The 21,711-nt window shown below is 43.3% G+C and overlaps 1 protein-coding gene across 1 annotated transcript in view; it reads left to right on the top strand.

Annotated features, from left to right (window-relative positions):
• The window catches only part of pop1 (POP1 homolog, ribonuclease P/MRP subunit), a 49,554-nt gene that overhangs the window by 13,107 nt on the left and 14,736 nt on the right, over nucleotides 1-21,711 (top strand). The window contains exons 7-12 of the mRNA XM_080194727.1: nucleotides 505-680; nucleotides 4,417-4,661; nucleotides 5,158-5,251; nucleotides 7,737-7,851; nucleotides 9,818-9,937; nucleotides 17,929-18,044. Of these exons, the coding sequence (XP_080050853.1) occupies nucleotides 505-680; nucleotides 4,417-4,661; nucleotides 5,158-5,251; nucleotides 7,737-7,851; nucleotides 9,818-9,937; nucleotides 17,929-18,044 (866 nt within the window). The remainder of the gene's footprint in view (nucleotides 1-504; nucleotides 681-4,416; nucleotides 4,662-5,157; nucleotides 5,252-7,736; nucleotides 7,852-9,817; nucleotides 9,938-17,928; nucleotides 18,045-21,711) is intronic.

The following is a 21,711-nucleotide window of genomic DNA, read 5'->3' as shown; positions in this document are numbered from 1 at the left end:
TTTTAACAAAGCCCATAAGAAAATGGAATGGTGCTGACTCTCCCCACTCTGTCTTCACTCACATGGCCAATCTCTTGATTTCTCTATCTCATTGCTCTGCTTGAGATAATTTAATGGCCCACATCCCCTACTCTCTCTGGAACAACATTACAAGTCAGATTTCCTCCAAGCTGGTAAAGGTAAATGACTTTCAGTTTTGTGGAGTTTGCTTGCATTGATTGCACACTCAATGAAAGATTTTGCTTTGTTCCCCTTCTCCACATTTACATAAACACTGTTTGATTTTGATGCATCATGTGGGATTCTATAGGTGATCAACTAGTTTATAATTATCAAAACCATTCAACAAATAGCTACTTGTGGGAATGACTAATGAAAATCCGTAATTCTTTTTGTCTTGATTCTTCGCTATAGTAAAATGAGTTCTGTGACACTTTTATTATTACTTTTAATTGGTGGAATGAGTATTGTCCTGCTGATTTTTATTTTTGTGTGATACTAAAGGTACAACATTTGCCTCTATGGCCTGCCTGTCTGGGAAACGTCAAGGGTCATTGGTTCTATACAAGGCAGATCAATATCCTACGAAGCCACTGGGCCCAGTTACGTTCCTCTGGAGGCCTAAAACACCATCTGAAAACAGACAGCTTTGGATCTGGGCACATCCAGCACTTAAAATGGTAACTGATTTTCACTATTCAATGTAATAATTCACACTGTTTTCAAGGAAATTAGTCAGAAATATAACTTGCAGAGCACCCGAAATTACGTGAAATAGATCTGTAATCGGGTATGGCTTTTACTTTATAGCTTCAAAGAATATTATGCAAGAGGTGTGACCATAAGATGATGAGAAGTAGGAGTAGACCATTTGGCTCATTGAATCTGCTCCGTCATTCAATAAGATTATGGCTGACCTGATTTATGGCCTTGAGCACTGTCTTGTCTGTCCCCCATAACTCTAACCTGTTGTGTTTTTACCCCTGCTTTTCCCTAAGTTTCAGCCAAGTCTTCTATTGACTGGATTATGTTTTATAATTCTTTCTCTCAACTTTTTTTCCACTCCCTCTCTTAAGAACCTCACTTTTCAAAGAAAAAATCAAGATTTGATTTTGGCCTTTGTGCTAATAGAATGTGGAAAAGTGAGAAGTTGTGCACTTTGGAAGAAGGGATAGAGGCATAGATTATTTTCTAAATGGGAAATGCTTAGGAAATCAGAAACACAGAGACTTGAGAGTCCTTGTTCAAGATTTTCTTAAGGTTAATGTACAGGTTCAGTTGGCCGTTAAGAAGGCAAATGCAATGTTAGCATTCATGTTGTGAAGGCTCCAATACAAGAGCAGGGTGTACTTATGAGGCTCTGGTCAGACCCCATTTAGAATACTGTGAGCAGTTTTGGGCCTCATACCTAAGGAAGGCTTTGGAGAGGATCCAGAGGATGTTGATAAGAATGATCCCTGGAAGAAAGAGCTTGTCGTATGAGGAACGGTTGAGGACTCTAGGTCTATACTCGTTGGAGTTTAGAAGGATGAGGAGGGATCGTTTTGAAACTTAGAGGATACTGCGAGGCCTGGATAGAGTGGACGTGGAGAGGATGTTTCTAGTAGTAGGAAAAACTAGAACCAGAGGGCACAACCTCAGGCTAAAGGGACGATATTTTAAAACACAGATGAAGAGGAATTTCTATAGCCAGAGTGTGGTGAATCTGTGGAATTCTTTGCCACAGAAGGCTGTGGAAGCCAGGTAATTGAGTGCCTCTAAGACAGAGATAGGTTCTTGATTAGTAGAGGGATCAGGGATTATGGGGCAAAGGCTGGAGAATGGGGATGAGAAAAATATCAGCCATGATTGAATGGCAGAGCGGTCTCAATGGGCCAAGTGACCTAATTCTACTCCTATGTCTTATGGTCTTATGGTGAAGTGCGTGGGATATGTTATATTTATGCAAATTATTGTATATAGTTTGGAAATATTATTGTGGACAGAGGGCACACCTTGATGTAAAACGTCAATGTGGGACTTTTATTCATGTGAGATTGTTGGGGCAAATGGCATAGCGTGTTTGAGAAATCTAGATAAACCTGAGAGAGAGAAAGATAAAATTAACTGAAAATAGGTCAAAGCTGGCTTTTTTTGCGCAAAAATCGGCACAGGCCTGTTAGAGTTCAGAAGTCTAAGAGACATCTTGATTGAAACGTGAATGGTTCTGAAGGGTCTTGACAGGGTGGATGTGGGGAAGATTTTCTTTGGGGAGAGTCTAGAACTAGGGACCACTGTTTAAAACATAATGGGTCACTCATCTAAGACGTGGAGGAGAAACTTTTTCTCAGAATCGCGAGGATTTGGGGCTCTCCTCTTAAAAGCAGTGGAAGTAGAGCCTGAGTATTTTTATAAGGCAGAGATTTTTATGAGCAAATGGGTGTAAGGGATAGCTGGGAATGTGGAGTTACGGTCTGATCAGCCATGAATGGCGGAGCAGGCTCGAGGGGCCAAGTGGCTTACTCCTGCACCTGATTGGTATGCTGGTACAAGTAGTCTGTTTCTGTGCTGTATATTCTCTGTGGAGTGCAAGTTTTGAGTAGTTTCCCAGTGCCAGTTTGACTTGGTGGAATCACAGATTCAAGTCCCTTGCCAGGGCAAGAGTATGTAGTTAAGACTGATACCACAATGTAGTAAGTGGTGCAACCTTTCTTTGGTGGGGGGGGGGAGGACATGCTGCAGTTTTTTAAAAAATTAGATGTTAAACTGAGATCATATCTACATGTTTAGGTGCATGTAATATTTCACAGGTGAACTGAAAGGAAAAGCTTGCAGTTCAGTCAGGATATTTAGCACAAAGAGGTGGCCCAACAGATAAAGCATTTGTGTTTTTCACTGTATGAACATTAAATGAAAAACGCTAGTCAAGCAGGGATTTGTTTTAAGGTTGTTTGTGTGTGGTACTCAGCAGAGAAGGATAAGATCATCGTCTAAGAAAAAGATGTTTTGGGAAGGGAAGAATTAACATTTTGGATAGAGGTGGATCAAAACATACATAAATAACTGTATGAGGGGTTTTGTGGTTTGAACAAAATTTATTTCCGCCTTGCGTTTACTATTTTACAAAATTTGAGAGGTTCATTCCGTAAATATTTGTTCTGATGAAGTTTTGTGATGGATTTGCTGAAGGGATAGTTCTTCCTAAGTAACAAGGAGGTGGTTTCCTACAGTGATGTGCAGTATGCACACTCATTGTTAGCCCCTGCACCAACTTAGCTGGAGTATTTCTCTGTCACTAGAGAGGTAGTGCTTGATTGACTAGCGGGACTGATGGTGGACAAGTCCCCAGGACCAGATGGAATGCATCCCAGGGATCTGAAGGAAATGGCAGAGGTGATAGTGGATGCCTTAGTGATTATTTACCAAACTTCGCTGGATTCCGGGGAAGTGCCGGAAGATTGGAAAACGGCTAATGTTACGCTGCTGTTTAAAAAAGGTAGGAGGCAAAAGGCAGGGAATTATAGGCCGGTTAGTTTAACGTCTGTTGTTGGAAAAATGCTTGAATCCGTCATCAAAGGAGAAATAGTGAAGCACCTAGAGAAGAATTGTTTGATAGAGCAGACGCAGCACGGATTCATTAAGGGGAAGTCGTGTTTGACGAATTTATTGGAGTTCTATGAAGATGTGACTAGTGCGGTAGACAGAGGGGAACCGGTGGATGTAGTGTTTCTTGATTTTCAAAAGGTGTTTGATAAGGTGCCGCACAAAAGGTTGCTTCAGAAGGTTAGGGGGCATGGAGTTGGGGGTAAGGTGTTAGCGTGGATTGAGGATTGGTTGTCTAATAGGAGGCAGAGAGTGAGTTGGTATCAATGGGTGCTTTTGTGATTGGCGGTTGGTAACTAGTGGAGTGCTGGGGCCTCAGCTATTTACCATTTATATAGATGTCCTGGAGGAGGGGGCTGAGTGTAGGGTGACGAAATTTGCTGATGACACAAAGATGAGTGGAAAAGCAAATTGTGCGGAGGGTGTGGAAAGTCTGCAGAAAGATCTAGATAGGCTGAGCAAGTGGGCGAGGACCTGTCAGATGGAGTACAATGTTAGCAAGTGTGAGGTTATCCACTTTGGCAGGAATAATAGTAGGAGGGATTACTATTTAAAGGGCGAAAAGCTGCAGCATGCTACAGTGCAGAGGGAGCTGTGGGTCCTTGTGCATGAGTCGCAAAAACTCAGCCTGCAGGTGATCAAGAAGGTGAATGGGATGCTGGCCTTCATAGCGAGGGGATAGATGGTCTACTCCTGCTCCTTTTTCTTATGCTCTTATGTATCCACACCTTCTTTGAAGTTCTTGCAAATGGTTTTCTACCCTTCTTTGCATCTGAGTACAGGGTAACCCAGTGTATGTAATTTCTAATTGAATGGTTTTTTTTCCCCTTTTAGGATTTATTAACAGAGCTTCAGTTGATCTGTCAATGTCTGGATGTCCCTGTTCCTGAACCAGCTCTGAGTGAATGTAAAACTATAACACACGCGACAGCAAACCAAACCGTTCCTGGCTTGAAAAGAAAACTCCAGGATAATGCTGGGGAGGAGGTCATACCCGAGAAAAAGATTATTGGCGATGGGACCAGAGATCCACTGCAAACAGTGACATGGACATCATTAACTACTGGCATTGTAATAGAGTGAGTATGATGAAAGCGCGTGGCTTGAAATCCACATGCAAGCAAGTAGCTAGATGGCATTGCTGACAATTTACATGAATAATGATTGGAATTTCTCTCTCCTTTCTTTCCTTTTCTTTCTCTCTCTTTTCTTTCCTTTTCTTTCTCTCTCTCTCTTTCCTTTTCCTTTTCTCGCTCTCTCTTTCCTTTTCTCTTTTTCTCTCTCTCTTCCCCCTTCTCCCCCCACCCTCCTTTTTCGCCATCTTTGGGATACTCCTTAAAACCGATGCTTTTGGTCATTTGACCAAATGTTTCCTCCTGTGGCCTGGTGTCATCCTTTGTTTTATGATATTCTTGTGAAGCGCTTTGGAACGTTTTATGTTAAAAGTGCTATACCGTTATGTTTAGAAACGTGTGGCAAAGCAAGAGCTTTTCAACAGTAAATGTTCGCAAACGAATAGGTTTATTGTGAGTGCGTTTGTGTTTAATGCAGAATTGGCGGGATTGTCTTTTACAGAGATCTGACCATGGAAATTTTGAGGTATCGGCTGATTGGCCCTCTATCCCACTGTGTGATGTTTGAAGTTTTGCAAGCTGCTGCTATCCTGAAAGTGAGTCTTTTGTTGGAGATATCCTGTGGCCAAGACAAACCATGGCCTCAAAAGTTGAGCACTGCATTAATTCGAGGTTTCCCTCAGTCCCCATGTTACCTCCAAGCCTGGAGGTCCAGTGCTGCTGTCATCTGTGGCTCAGTGCATTTACATCATTGTGCTAACTTGTCAGTTTTTTAAGACTTGGATTCTAACCTGACAACGTAGTAAATTATTCCAACACTGAATACTTCCACGTCAACATATCTGGGGGATAAATCACACTATAATGTTTTCCTGTTGCATGGGTAAGATGAGTATAGAGGGATATGGGCTAAATGTGGGCAATTGGGACTAGCTTAGTAGTTTAAAAAAAAGGGTGGCATGGACATGTTGGGCCAAAGGGCCTGTTTCCATGCTGAAATCTCTAAGACTCTATATGGACAAATTAAATGGCTTTGACAAAGTAGAGATTGGAGAAATTTTGTGTGAATGTTTACTTATCTTGCAGCGTGATTTCAATCTCTTAAAAGAAAATTGTTAACTTTCTCCCATTAGTCAATTCCTCCTGTTTAGTTTCCTAATGCCTGTCACTTATTAAAGAAAATATACATTGACTAGCTTTGTGTATGCATCACAGAATTTAAAAAACACTTTGCAGCTTGTAAATATAGTATTTCCAGGTAATCAGTTGTAGTAATGATAATACCAGAGTTTTAAGATCTACAAATTCTGGCTCCTTCCATTCCCTTCTCTTACTGCACTCGACTTTAATGTTGTGCACAGACATTTTTTATTCATTTGTGGGTCGTGGGCGTTGCTGGCTGGCCAGCATTTATTGCCCATTCCTAGTTGCTGTTGTTCAGAGGGCAGTTGAGAATCAACCACATTGCTGTGGCCCTGGAGTCACGTAAAGGCCACACCAGGTAAGGACAGCAGATTTCCTTCTCTAAAGGACATTAGTGAACCAGATGGGTTATTCCGACAATCAACAATGGTTTCCTGGTCATCAGTAGATTGTTAGTTCCAGATATTTTTAATTGAATTCAAATTCCACCATCTGCTGTGGCAGGATTTGAACATAAGAACATAAGAAATAGGAGCAGGAGTAGGCCATCTAGCCCTTCGAGCCTGCCCCGCCATTCAATAAGATCATGGCTGATCTGTCGTGGCTCAGTTCCACTTTCCCGCCCTCTCCCCATAACCCTTAATCCCCTCTCTTATCAAGAACCCATCAACCCGCGTCTTAAAAATATTTAGCGAGGCAGCCTCCACCACTTCAACGGGCAGAGAATTCCAGAGATTCACCACCCTTTGAGTGAAGAAGTTCCTCCTCAACTCCGTTCTAAACCGCCCCCCTTTTATCTTGAGGCTGTGCCCCCTAGCCCTACTGTCTTTTTTGAACCCGGGTCCCCAGAACATTAGCTGAGTTTCTGGATTAATAATCTAGTGTTAATACCACTAGGCCTGTGCTTTGAGAAGAAAGAAACTACAGCAGGACACAGATTTGGGAGTCCAAAGGTTATGGAGAGAAACCAAGAGAACGGGGATGAGCCATGATTGCATGGTGGAGCAGACAAAAGGCCTAATTCTGTCCCAAATCTTGGGGTGTTATTTTGTATTTTATTTGAAGTGTAACTAGTTGCTACTTTAAATGCTGTCACTTGCAACTGTGATAAAATTTTAGCTTTGTTCCTGTAGCTCTGCGATGCTGCTTATTTTCAATTCCTATGTCTCAGATGGTAGTAATAACATACACATGAACATATCAATTAGGAGTAGGCTGTTTTGGTCCTCTGAGACGACTCCTCCATTTGATAAGATCTTGGCTGATCTGAGTGTGACCGCAACTCTATTTTCTTGTGTACACCCCCACATACATTGCCAGTTCTGAGACCCACGATGATTACCTCCCATAATGTTGTGATGAATTGCGTGCTATGTGATAAATTTCACAGTGATTTAAGTGATGGATTTTGATCCAAGAAAACTAGTTTTGTCTAAGTTTTGTTCTTTTCAGTCTTGATGTAGATAGTGTGACTGCTCTGCTGTTGATCTCTGGAATTCTTGCCCAGTTCCCTTGACTCTGTTAATACACTTTGACTTTTTCCAAAGCCCTCTTGCTTGAAAGTACTTTTTTGGTCCCCCAGTCCCTGCCTTTCCATTTCTCGCGTATTTTCCAAACTTGTGACAGCGAGTATTCTGAAATCAAAAAAGTGAGGAGTGCCGTATGGGAATTATTATGGCATGGAGCGTGACGGGCTGAAAGGCCTCCTGCTGTGCTGCACATAAATAAACAACCCCACAGTGTACGTTGGCCTGCAGCTGGAAAGAGGGCTGGTGGTAGGTGTACACTAATTTGTCAATGCAAATGTCAAATTCCACTCATATCTGGGGAACTGTCGTTGGTCAAGCTAAGCAGGAATTCTGATGGGTTTACTGTACCCATGCTGCTTTTTGTATCTCCTCTTCTGACGTATCCTCTTTGTTTTAAAACTGGCTGTAGAATTCTGAAGGGAAGGAGGAGTCGGGATTGCACTGCTGGTGGTCCGAATATTGCAAGAAACCTGAAAACGTGACCCTTCATAATGGTCAGGAAGGTGTCCTTCTGTTGCTTCCTGGTGAGTGACAGAGCTCGAAACGAGTGATTGTTAGTAGTTCGGAATCTAACGGAAATGTGAATTATTAATTGGTAATTGTCGGTTTGAAATGCAACTTTGAGTGTGCACCTTCTTGTGTTTATTCAAGGTAACTTGACACCAGATTAGCATATCTGATTCTCAACTTTAGGCACAAATAATATTTCAGCTATATTCAGAGTTTGGAACAATAAAACCATCACCAGAACTTCCTGCGCTCCTAACCAAAGCTGTTCCAGCTACAAAACTGGCATCAACCTGGCAATGTGGAAAATTGCCCAGGTATGTCCTGTACACAAGAAACAGGACAAATCCAACCTGGCCAATTACCACCCCATCAGTCTACTCTTGATCATCAGTAAAATGATGGGAAGGGTCATCAACAGCGCTATCAAGTTGCAGTTACTCAAGAATAACCTGCTCGGATGCTCAGTTTGGGGTTCCACCAAGGTCACTCAGCTCCTGAAAAAATTCCTCCTGTCAATTTCCTGTACTCTGGTCATTGTTTGAGATCTGACCCACTATACTGGCATCATCAGCAAACCTGAGGATGGAGCTGGAGCTGAATTTGGCCACAGGTGTCTAAGGAGTATAGTAGGGGGCTGAGGACCCAGCCTTGTGGGGCACCGGTGTTGAGGATGATCACAGAGGAGGTGCTGTTGCCTATCCTTACTGGTTGCAGTCTGTGGGTTAGGAAGTCCAGGATCCAGTTGCAGAGGGACAAGCCGAGAAATGCTTCAGCCTTCTGTTTTGCATTGATGTACTAAATTTAAGTTTATTTATTAGTGTCACAAGTAGGCTTACATTAACACTGCAATGAAGTTACTGCAAAAATCCCTGAGTCGTCACGCTCCGGTGCCTGTTCAGGTACATCGAGGGAGAATTTAGCATTGGCAATGCGCCTAACCAGCACATCTTTCGGACTGTGGGAGGAAACCAGAGCACCCAGAGGAAATCCACACAGACATGGGGAGAACGTGCAGACTCACGTGCAGTGACCCAGACTGGGAATTGAATCCGAGTCCCTGGCACTGTGAGGCAGCAGTTAACACTGTGCTGCTCTGATGCCATTTGAGGATGGGGATATTTATGCAGTTAGATGTTTAATTGTCCAAAGCCAGTCATGACTGTATATGACAGGACTGCATAGTATTGATCTGACCTGTTAATTGAATACATTTCTGCTGCCAGTGGCCCATAGTATGCCAGTGGATGGCCAGTTTTGAACTGATTGGCCTTGTTGAAGTGGGTATAACTCAGATATCCTATTTGGTGAACTTTGGCAGGGCATTGAGCTATAGAGCGAGGGAGATTGCAGCCAGGCCAAATAATGCCTTCACCCAAAATTTTAATTCCTGACTGTTCAATCTTTGGTCACTAGTTCAAAGAATCATAGAATCCCTACAGTACAGGAGGAGGCCATTCGGCCTATCGAGTCTACCTCCCACAGTCCTATTCCCATAACCCTACACATTTATCCTGCTAATCCCCTGACACTAAGGGACAATTTATCATGGTCAATCAATCTAAGCTACACATCTTTGGACTGTAGGAGGAAACCCATGCAGACATGGGGAGAATGCGCAAATTCCACACAGACAGTGACCCAAGGCTAGAATCGAACCTGGGACCCTGGCTCTGAGGCAGTAGTGCTAACCACTCAGCTAACCACCAAGTTCAGTTCTTTTAGCAAATCCTGTTGAACTTGAGACATTATTGATTTATATAAATTAACTATTTATTATATAAATCTATCAACCTCCCAGATACTCCCCATTTTTTGAAAATGAGTCTTGTATGAATGGAGGACATAATCAGTATAAACCTGATTTGTATTCCATGAAATGTTTCATACGCGACTTGGCAATAACTGCTGAACAGTAAAGAAATACGAAGTAATTATAACCTGTATTCAAACTTCCACAATTCTGTGTTTTATTCTTTTAAGGCATTGCTTCACCAGCAGAAATTCCAGCCGGCACCGTACTTGGACTTACTGTGGGTGATCCTCGTTTAAATATGCCGAAAGACAGAACCACGGCTATGCCAGACCCATCACAGGCAAAAGGTAGAACCCCTCAGTCACACCGAGCATAACTCGAGAGATCCTAAATTATTTTCTGCTGACAGACATTGTATAGTTAGAATTTGGAACTCAATGCCACTAGAACTAGTTAATGCGTTTAAAAGCAAGCTAGATTAAAGCACAGGAGCAAGGGATTGAAGGCCATGTTGACAGGATGAGATGAGACTAGGGGTGGAAGGAGATTGGAACAGAGAATAAATGTTAGTGTAGACCTCAAGGGCCTGTTTGTGCTGGACATGGTGTGTAATATTTTGTTTAATTACCTTCTAGAAGCAGGATTTTGCATAAACCCTAAATATGTGGAGGCCTGTTTTTGTACGTTCATTTTCTTTCATATTAGATATAAATTGAAAAGGCAATCTTTTGTACATAGGTTTTATTCTTCACGCAGTTGAAATAGGTTGGTAAACAGAGCAGGGAGGAGATGACATGTCTGACATTGAACACAGGCTCTTGAACACACATCTTCCTTTCCCCCAACCAAATAAGGTTGGGGAAACTCGATTTGTTCTCACTGAAACGACGGAGGTTGAGAGGCGACCTGATAGAAGCCTACAAGATTATGAGTGGCATGGACAGAGTGGATAATCAGAAATTTTTTCCCAGGGTGGAAGAGTCAATTACTAGGGGGCACAGGTTTAAGGTGCGAGGGGCAAAGTTTAAAGGAGAAGTACGAGGCAAGTTTTTTTTTACACAAGGTGGTGGGTGCCTGGAACTCGCTGCCAGGAGAGATAGTGGAAGCAGATACGATAGTAACTTTTAAGGGACATCTTGACAAAATATAGGAATAGGATGGGAGTAGAGGGATATGGCCCTCTGAAGGGTAGGGTGTTTTAGTTCAGGCAGGCAGTAAGGTCGGTGTAGGCTTGGAGGGCTGAAGGGCCTGTTCCTGTGCTGTAATTTTCTTTGTTCTTATTTGAGTTCTGAGGCAGTAGTAGAGATGGGTACGATTTTGACTTTTGAAAAGCATTTAAACAGTTGCATGGGTAAGATGGGTATAAAGGGAAATGAGCCAAACGTGGGCAATTGGGACTAGCTTAGTGGTAAAAACTGGGTGGCATGGACAAGTTGGGCCGAAGGGCCTGTTTCCATGCTGTAAACCTCAAATTTCCTATGACTCCTTTGAAGTGATGCAGAGGAGCGTTGGAAGACCGATTCCCAGTTTGATGTTTTGGATAGCCAGACAGGCTCAATGTGCCAGTACTTTTGTGTAGACTCAGGAATGACTTGAGATTTATCCAGTAATGGAGGGACTGGATTGCATTTGTGTAGACTGTTCATTTTAACTGAATAGATTAGGGAGGTTGAGGAGCCAGGCTTAGAAGTGCAAAACTAAGAAAGGATGTTAGGCAGGTCCTTTTTTCGCAGAATAGTCGACCTGTAACACAGTTTGTCAGTTCGGGCAACAAGCGCTGATTTCGCTATGTTCCTTCAAGCGAGGCCTGTGTCTGCCCGGGTGGAGATTTACCTTGTACAACAGGTGCGTATCCGGTCATATAAATCGGGTCAGTTTGATTTGCCTGAGTTTTAATTCTTTCCTGGGATGTGGACAGTGTTGGCAGGGCATGCAGTTGCTGCCCGTCCTGAATTGCTCTTGAACTGAGTGGCTTGCCAGGTCATTTCAGAGAGCAGTTAAGAGATAACAACATTGATGGCTAGTGTGGAGTCGCATGTAGGCCAGACCAGGTAAGGATGGCCGATTCCTTTTCACCCAGCAATTGGCTTCGAGTTCCTGACTGCTTCATTTGCGTCTTCCCCCTCCAAAGTGATGATGTGCCCCTGGGGTGGAAAGGGTGTGTATTGTGAAGCATAATGTATCACAACTGTGTAAGACAAGCTGGGTGGAACGCTGTCTTTTCTTGTCTATCATTTCTTTGTATGTTTGTATGTAAATAGCCTGCTTTGTGTTTAGTGTTGTGCAGATGGATCCCTGTTTCTCCCCCCTTCCCTATTTTAGAGTTTTAGACTATTCCTGATTTCAATAACAGCAAATATTTAGGCACACATTGCTGGTCTTGTGCTCAGTGAGAGCCTCTGTTCTTCCATGCAGATGTTCCAGGTTTGAATCCTGGCAAGGCCAACTAAGTGCTGTTTGCGACAAGAGTTTATGTCGATTGATACGTTGCGTAGATCTAAACTGACAGTAAGAATATCCATATGACCTGCAAACATATTACAGTGCTTGCCTTGGCTCATTGCTTGTAACACATGTTCTGTTTAACAATTAGGAGTCTATTGATTTTGTTTTTGATGTGAATCCTTTGCCATTTTAACCAGTTATCATGTTATTAACAATGAAACTTTGTGAACTTATCTAAATACAATGGTGTATGCTTATCAACTTTTTGAAAAGATTTGATTTATCAAATATTTCAGAACGCTCCTATTTCCAAAGATTAAGCTGTTATCTATAGACATTAAATTTAAAAACCCCAAAGTGATTCTTGGCTCCAGTCTTGCAGCTGGATGGCTTCCCAAACCGCAGTACAAATTGTTGGAGCATTCAGTTTTTTTTCTTAAAAGGCAACCAACACAAAACTGAAGGTTTTTCTGTTCCCCCTCCTGATCATGTGAAAAATAAAGTGCAAACGTTAATTGCCGCATGGGGATTAGTTTACTAAGTGAATTAATTTGAATTTCGGCAATTTCAGTAAAAGTTCTGGAATCTACAGGCTTATGAATTGCAATGGAAATTTAACTGACACATAAGAAAATGCTGCCATTGGCATTCAAGATTTACTGCCAAGTTGCTTTGATCTGGCCCACACAGGGCAGCATGGTGGCACAGTGATTAGCACTGCTGCCTCACTCTGCTAGGGACCTGGGTTCGATTCCTGGATTGGGTCACTGTCTGTGCAAAATCGGCATGTTCTCCCCGTGTCTGTGTGGGTTTCCTCGGGGTGTTCCGGTTTCCTCCCGCAGTCCTAAAGACGTGCTGGTTGGGTGCATTGGCCGTACTAAATTCTCCCTCTCTGCACCTGAACAGGCGCCAGAGCGTGGCAACTAGGGGATTTTCACAGTAACTTCATTGCAGTGTTTATGTAAGCTTATTTGTAGCACTAATAAACTTTAAAACCTGGCTGGTTACACAGGTATGGTGTCTGAAGTCTGGTTGTCTGAAAAATGGGCCTTTTTTTAGAATGTGCCAATGCAATCTAATGAGTAAAATTTTTAAAACTAACTTGTACAAACTGACTAGGTGCTGCATCATGTTGAAGCCATTTTGCCGCTTGCAAGCCGGCCCATTCCCATGCTCCGAGCTAGTCTCCAGAATATTATTGTTATCCTAAAACTTAAAACTCATTCCTGGCCAAGCTTTTCCCCCTCTGTTTAAGCTCCTTCAGCACTCATTGGACGGACTGCAAGAAGTTAGCCCACCACCAGTTTCTCGAGGGCAGTTAGGGATGGATAACAAAAGCTGGACAACTGTCCGACCTGAAATCCGACGCAGCTTCAATCCTGAGGCAGCTGGTTCTGACGCCAACTGCAGCATCCAAACACCCTTTCTGCAGCCTAGGAGCAGCAATTGTAAAGAGAGCCGATGAGTTTGTTGCTCCTCTCTGTGCTGCTGTTGTGACACCAACCAAATCTCAAAGTGCTTTACGACCTCTGAACCCTTAACAGTATTTTTAGGCAGAGGGATCTGGGTATATGGGTACACACAGGTCACTGAAAATAGGTGGGGAAGGTAATCAAGGCATACGGCATGCTTGCCTTTATCCGGTGGGGCATCGAGTTTAAAAATTGGCAAGTCACGTTGCAGCTTTATAGGCACACTTCTAACTGTGGCCTAACTAAGCTTTATCTTAGTTCGACCACACTTGGAATATAGTGTTCAATTCTGGTTGCCACACTACCAGAAGGATGTGAAGGCTTTGGAGGGGGTGCAGAAAAGATTTACCAGATGTTGCCTGGTATGGAGGGCATTAGCTATGAGGAGAGATTGGAGAAACTTGGTTTGTTCTCACTGGAGCAATGGAGGTTGAGGGGAGACATGAAAAGTTTACAAGATTATGAGAGGTATGGACAGAGTGGATAGTCAGAAGCTTTTTCCTAGGGTGGAAGAGTCAGTTACTAGGGGGCACAGATTTAAGGTGCGAGGGACAAGGTTTAAGGGAGATATACAAGGCAAGTTATTTTTACACAGAAGGTGGTGGGTGCCTGGAGGAAGCAGATAGCAGTAAAGATTTTTAAGGGGCATCTTGGGATGGGAATAGAGGGATATGGTACACGGAAGAGTAGGGAGCTTTAGTTCAGACAGGCAGCATGATTGGTGCAGATTTGGAGGGCCGAAGGGCCTGTTCTTGTGCTGTAACCTTCCTTCGTTCTTTGTTCTCTGAACTAATTTCTACAAGAGAGGGAGTGACTGCCTCCAGAGACAGGAAAGATAGAGGAACAGTTCAGAAGAGCAAAGAAGCAAGTGGGAAGATAAAAAGAAGAAATTAAATTCTTTTTAAATGACATAATTAATGTCTGTAATATAATTTTCACCTACATAACTAACTGTTCTTAAAATAATTTGTGATCAATTTGGCTGCTTCTCCAAGACTGGGTGAAGCACTGTGTAAGTTTAAATTCCTTCAGTTCTGACTTTATTTTGAAGAGTACAGGAACCAGAGGAGACAATTTTGAAATAGTAGACAGAAAATCAGGGTGGAGATCATAGAATCCCTACAGTACAGAGAGAGGCTATTCGGCCCATCAAGTCTGCACCGACCATAATCCCACCCAGGAACTACCTCCATATCCCTACATATTTTTACCCACTAATCCCTCTAACCTACACATCTCAAGACACTAAGGGCAATTTTAGCATGGCCAATTAACCTAACCTGCACATCTTTGGACTGTAGGAGGAAACCGGAGCTCCCAGAGGAAACCCACGCAGACACAGGGAGAATGTGCACACTCCACACAGTGAACCAAATGGGGAATCAAGCCCAAGTCCCTGGAGCTGTGAAGCAGCAATGCTAACTGCTGTGCTACTGTGCTGATGTGGATTGTTTTCACTGGATGAGTTATGATTTGGGTACTGAATGTGGTGGAACTGGTTCAGTTGTAAATTTCAGATGGGAATTGGATTGCTATTTTTAAAAGAAAATAATAGCCAGGTTGCAGGGAAAGAGTAGGTGATTGGCAGTAATTAGACAGCTCTCTCTCAGAGCCAGCGCAGGCATGACTTCCTGTGCAAGCTCATTCTTGACTGGGGACAGGGGGACATTCTCCCCTGCCCTTATCCAAAACTCTGTTATCTGCATCCAACCCACATCAAGTCCTGCTCATCAACACTCAACTTTAAAACATCGCCAGTTTAAATCCCTTTCTAGCAAGGCCTCTTCCCTTTCTGTTAAACCATCTACCTTACAGCCCTCACTACAGACATTCAAGAAGGCTTCTCAAGGACAACTAGAGATGGACAACAAACGCTGGTCTTACTAGCGACTCTCGTCCCATGAAAGAATTGAAAGAAAATCGCCCACTGTACTCTTGTTTCATTACAGGCAGCATGGTGGCACAGTGGCTAGCACTGCTGCCTCACAGTGCCAGGGACCCATGTTCAATTCCAGCCTTGGGTTACTATCTGTGTGGAGATTGCACATTCTCCACATGTCTGAGTGGGTTTCCTCTGGGTGCTCCAGTTTCCTCCCGCAGTCCAAAGGTGTGCAGGTTAGGTGGATTGGCCATGCTAACTTCTCCCTCGGTGTCTAGAGATGTGAAGATTAGGAGGATTAGTAGAGTAAATGGTGAAAGGGGGGGTTGTTTACAGGGATAAAGCTGGGAGGGGTGCCCTGTCAGTCAGTGCAGGGTCAATGGGCCGAATGGCCTCATGCACCATAGGGATTCTATGATTAGCTCTGCCCTCTTGTATATTCATCCCTTCCTCGTTGGTGGTCAGAATTGTAACCATTTAGGAACTTCTACACCAAATTCTTCCTCTTCTCCATTAAGGTTACCCTCAAAACTCACCACTTTAATCAAGCCTTTGGTAAACCCCCTCTTAATATCTTTTTAATTTTTTTTCTTAGAATCCACTTTCATCTGATTATCCCTCAGTAATGTTCTTGGATGTTTTTCTACGTTAACAGTGGCAATATGATTGCATGTTTTGTTATTACTGTTTTGTGTGGGAGGGCTTGCATGGTTTGCATTCTTGAGTTTGGAGCTTTCAGTGTTACACTCATATTGAACTATTCACTGGTTTTGCCAGGTATATCAATTCCCAAAGAACCGTACAGCACAGGAACAGACCCTTCGGCCCACCAAGCCTGCAATGGCACATGATACCTTCTAAACTAAGGAGTTTTTTCCTCTCCGGGGTCCATATTCTTCTATCTGTCAAGATGCCTCTTAAACATTGCTATTGAATATGCTTCTATCACCTCCTCTGACAGTGCGTTCCAGGCACTTACCACTTTGTGTGTATAAAATAAAAAAATTGCCTCCTACGTCTTTTACCTTAAACCTATGTCCCCCAGAAATTGACATTTCTATCCTGGGAAAAAGGTTCTATGACTATCCATGCCTCTCATAATTTTGTAAACTTCTATCACGCCACTCCTCAGCCTCCAACATTCAAGTGAAAGCAAACAGGTTTGTCCAATCTCTCCTCGTAGCTAATTTCCTCCAAACCAGGCAGCATCTTGGTAAACCTTTTCTGTATCCTCTCCAAAGCTTCCACATCCTTCTAGTAATACGGAGATCAGGTTAGACAACCCTGCTTTAAAGAACCATGTTTAGTAATTGCCAGAATATCTCTACTTTTTGGCTGGGATAAATTCACCAAACTTACAAAATAAATCGTATAAGGACTGCGCATCAGACAGAGTATAAGGGGAGAATTGATAGAGATCTACAAAATTAAGAGGCATAGACAGGGTGGATAGTCAGAGGCTTTTTCCCAAGGTGGAAGCATCAATTACAAAGGGGCACAGGTTCAGGGTGAGGGGGGGATGTTTTTCATGCAGAGAGTGGTGGGTGCTTGGAACACATTGCCAGAGGAGGTGCTGGAAGTGGGCACATTAGCAACATTGAGGAGGCATCTGGATGGGTATATGAATAGGGAGGAAATAGAGGGATATGGACTGAGTAAAGACAGACGGTTTTTTAAGCTTAGTTAGGGCATCATGATTGGCACAGGATTGGAGGGTCAAAGGGCCTGTCCATGTGCTGTACTTTGTTCTTTGACTGTATCCCAAGCGGTAACCAAACCATTCTGTCCAACGTAGCTTAAACACTTGTTAATGTATGGTGGACCAGAAAGCAATTCTTCTCCTTAATTTGAAAAACCACTTGCAACGTTTTCAGGAAGTTTTGAAGAATTCTGAAAATAAAAAGTAATGGACAACCTCTGCTTTCTCAGTTTTTAAACTGAGGCTAGAAGTTGGCGAGACCAGCAAGTTCAGGTCTTCAGGTTGGATATCGTGGTGCGGCTGAAATATTTCAAAGAACAGTTTAGGAACATAGGAATTAGGAGCGTAAGTGGGCAATTCAGCCCTTCAAGTCTGCTCCATCATTCAATCAGGTCATGGCTGATCTCTCCCTGCTCTCAAATCCACCTCCCTATCTGTTCCCCATAACCCTTTAACCCATTTTTGTCAATCAGAAATGTATCTCCATCTTGAAACATTGAATGATTCAAACTCTACCACACTCTGGGGCAGCAAGTTCACCACCCCCTGCGAGAAGTAGTTCCTCCTCATCTCAATTTTAAATCTACCGCCTCTCAACCTATATCTGTGACTCTTTTTTGGAACTTTTTCTTTTTGAATTGTCCAAGTGCGTATTAACTAGTTTTGGATCTCGGCAGTTAGTTACAGTCGGAGCTGTTTACAGGTTGGTATCGCGGTTCCTTTCCACTCTCCGACACTGCAGCTTTCCTGCTCGTGTCCTGAGAATTGGTCACGTGAAATTGTGCAGTGTCACTCATATTTGCGTTCTGTGTGTTCTATAATAGTTTTCCTCTTCCATTGTAGATCTGGAAAAGATCAGGGAGTTGTGTCTGAATGGTGTTGGTGCAGAGTTTGCTCAAAGTGAGATCTGGGACCGCAATGTCCGCAATATTGTCACAGAAACTAAAATCACTGAACAGGTAATTCGACTGCACTGAAAAAGCAGAATCACTGCAGTTGGAAAATCTTCTCCGTGTTTACATTTGTTGTTTTTCAAATATCTTCCCATCCCTCCCATTCCCTGGTAAGACTGACTTGTGCTGCTGTGTAGTTCCGTTATAGGTTTGCTGCTATCTTCTTCAGGTTAGCTGCGGCTCAACTCGGAATCAGAATGTGTTCAAGTCCCACTACAAAGATTGGAACGTAAAATTCTAGGCAAATACTTACCAATGCAATGGCGACTGAGTACCGCAATTTAGTACATGATATTAAACTGGTGGACACTGTTCTGGAAAAAAAGAGCAGGCAAGTTCTCCATGATATCCTGGGTGGATGGTTGGTCCTAAACCAGCATCACTATAAAATAGATTTGTGCTTTTTAAGGGTGGCACGTTGGTTGGCACTACTACCTCAGTGCCAGGGACCTGGGTTTGATTCTCAGCTTGGGTCACTGTCTGTGCGGAATCTGCACATTCTCCCTGTGTCTGTGTAGGTTTCCTCCCTGTGCTTCGATTTCCTCCCGCAGTCTGAAAGACGTCTGGTTAGATGCTTTGGCCCTGCTAAATTCTTCCTCCGTGTACCCGAACAGGTGCCAGAGTGTGGCGACTAGGGGATTTTCACAGTAACTTCATTGCAGAGTTAATGTAAGCTGACTTGTGGCTGATAAGTAACTTTAACTTCTCTCCCTATGCCTGTGTGGGTTTCCTCCAGGTGCTCCAGTTCCCTGCCACCGTCCAAAGATGTGTAGATTAGGCAGATTGGCCACGCTAAATTGACTCTCAGTATCCTTTATATGCCAGGGTTTATAGGGTTAGGGCAGAGGATTGGGCCTAGGTAGTGTTCTCTTTTAGAGGGTTGGCGCAGGCTCTGTGGGCTGAATGGCCTTTTCTGTACTATAGGGATGCTATGATTTACCATACTGCTGCTTGTGGGATCTTGCTGTTTGCAAATGAGTTGCCATGTTTCCAATGTCACAACAGTGATTGCCCTTAAAATATCTCATTGATTGTATAGAGAGATGGGTTTTTTTTGTCCTTTCAATTCTTTGGTTGTGATTATTGGAGTCAGCCGTACACTTGTCTGTGGCTTTATCACAGTGGAGCCTATTCCTGGATTCTGATTCCCACAGGGTTTCCACTGCCATGCTGAAAATTGCCTGCTTGTAAATATGCAGTGTCCACCATATTTACATTCCCTGTGTTTTCTATAATGATTTTCCTCTTCCATTGTAGATCTGGAAAAAATCAGAATCCTGTCTGAAGGGTGCTGACGCAGAGTGTGCTCAGAGTTTGGGGAAACAGTGACATGGTGATAATGTTACTGGATTAGTAATACCCAGGGCATTGCTCTGAGATTCCATGGTTTGAATCCCACTGCAACAGGTTCTGAAATTTGAATTCAATAATAAATTTGGAATTAGAAGTCTAATAGTGACTGTGAAACCATTGTTGATTATTGTAAAAGAAAAACTGGTTCACTGATATCCTTTGGGGAAGGAAATCAGCTGTCCTTACCCAATCTGGCCTGCATGTGACACCAGAACCACTGCAATGTGGTTGACACTGAACTGCCCCCTGGAAGCTAGGCATGGGTAATAAATGTTGGCCAGCCAGCGACACCCATATCCCACAAATTGAAAAAAATACACTTGAAATTTGTGCAATATTGATTGCCAGTGAATGTATATTGATGCATTTTGAGGCTAAGTGTTTAGGCCTCAATGGGGTCAGGCACAGGGAAGGGTGGATGTGGAGTTTGAAGCCACTAGTTTTGCAGCACCGTCAGGTTGGAATTTTTCTAGTGCCCTCCAGGTTCCCAGTGCGAAGCCTGTAGGCAGTAGCTCAGGAAGCAGTAGGAGACCCCCTGCCTGCCTGCCTGCCTGCTTTGGTGACCCAACTATTTGATGAATACTTTGTATGTGGAATGGGACTCGTTCACTTATCTGCCCCGGCATTCTGCTGCTGTCCTTTGGGGCTTGGAGGGGTGGATGGGCTCCTCCTATTGACTTTCAATGCCCACAGCTCTCCCGCCATTCTCAATTGGATGATGAGCCTGCCCTTTGGCTGTTAATTTGCTTTGAAAAAAATTGCAGTTAAGTAACTGTTTCAGTCTGACGGTGGGCCCTGGAACTCTGGGGCAGCACAGTGCTTAGTACTGCTGCCTCACAGCGCCAGGGACCCGGGTTCAATTCCCAGCTTGGGTCACTGTCAGTGTGGATTTTGCATGTTCTCCCACTTGCTGCATGGGGTTCCTCCGGGTGCTCCAATTTCCTCCCACAGCCCAGGGATGTGCAGGTTAGGTTGACTGGCTATGCTAAATTGTCCCTTCATGTCGGGGGATTAGCTAGAGTAAATGCATGGAGTTATGGGGATAGGGTCTGGTGGGATTGTGGTCAGTGCAGACTCGATGGGCTGAATGGCCTTCTTCTGCATTGTAGGGATTCTGTGATTCCTGCCCTTACTGTTCGTTGATTTGAGTCACAAATGATGTGTTTAAAAACATATCCTCTCCCAAGAATTTGTGTTCCCAGTGCTTTGGTTCTGATTCTGCTGTTCAGTGTGTTTTTAGATTCATTGCATTAAGATTGTGCACTGTTTCTGGGCTGTCTGTGGATGTGGCATGTGATGTGAAGTTTGAAATTAGTTTATCTTTAATCTCTGACATGTTTTCTTAGTTAGATTGTGCTGATCTCTGTGAGCATTGTATCGCATCTATTCCCAACCAGCAGCATTTTATAACACCATGTTCCACTTAACAATTTTCTTCTTCTCCGACAAATATTTTCTTGCTGAATTGAAGTCATTAACTCTTCTGCATTCTGGAGAGTGCATCCTATTCGTGCAAATGTGATTCATGCCAGCCCCAAATGAACAAAGCTGACAGAGCACAACAGAAGTGTTGTAACCTTTCCTTTTTGTACAGCTGGTCAGCCACTACCTGTATTCCCAGTTTTGTCTGTTCTGGTTTAATTGGGGAATTCAGTCGTGATTGCTGGATTATTTGCTGCTAACAGCCTGTTTAAAATGCACATATGTAATGCCAGGTCCTCTCAGGACACATGCCCAAAAGTATGGAGAGTACTTGATACGTTAATGTTGTATTTAATGAGATCTATATCTATGTGAGTAGTCGAATATCTTTCCCACGTGGAGCAGTTAAGGCAGAGACAAAGAACCAAGAGCAAAGAACAGTACAGCACAGGAACAGGCACTTTGGCTCACCAAGCCTGCGCCAATCATGATGCCTGCCTAAACTAAAACTGTATACACTTAGGGAGTCCGTATCCTTCCATTCCCATCCTATTTGTGTATTCATCTAGTTGCCCCTTAAATGCTGCTTTTGTACCTGCTCCCATTGCCTCCCCAGGCAGCACATTCCATTCACCACCCTGTGTGTAAAAGAAAAGCTTGCTTCACACATCTCCCCTAAACTTTTCCCCATGCACTATAACCTATGGCCTCTAGTACTTGACTTTTCTACCCTAGGAAAGAGCATCTGACTCTCCACTCTGTCCTTGCCACTCATAATCTTATAAATCTCTAGCAGGTCACTCCTCACTTTGTCGTTTTAATGAGAACAAACCTAGTTTCTCCAACCTCTCCTCATGGCTAATATCCTCCAACCAGACACCCTCCTGGTTAAACCTCT

The sequence above is a fragment of the Carcharhinus amblyrhynchos genome, chromosome 8 (assembly GCF_965287045.1).
Source record: "Carcharhinus amblyrhynchos chromosome 8, sCarAmb.v2.hapA, whole genome shotgun sequence".
NCBI classification, from domain to species: Eukaryota; Metazoa; Chordata; class Chondrichthyes; order Carcharhiniformes; family Carcharhinidae; genus Carcharhinus; species Carcharhinus amblyrhynchos.
The sequence above is the reverse complement of the archived record's forward strand: the minus strand, read 5'-3'. Positions and strand labels throughout refer to the sequence as shown.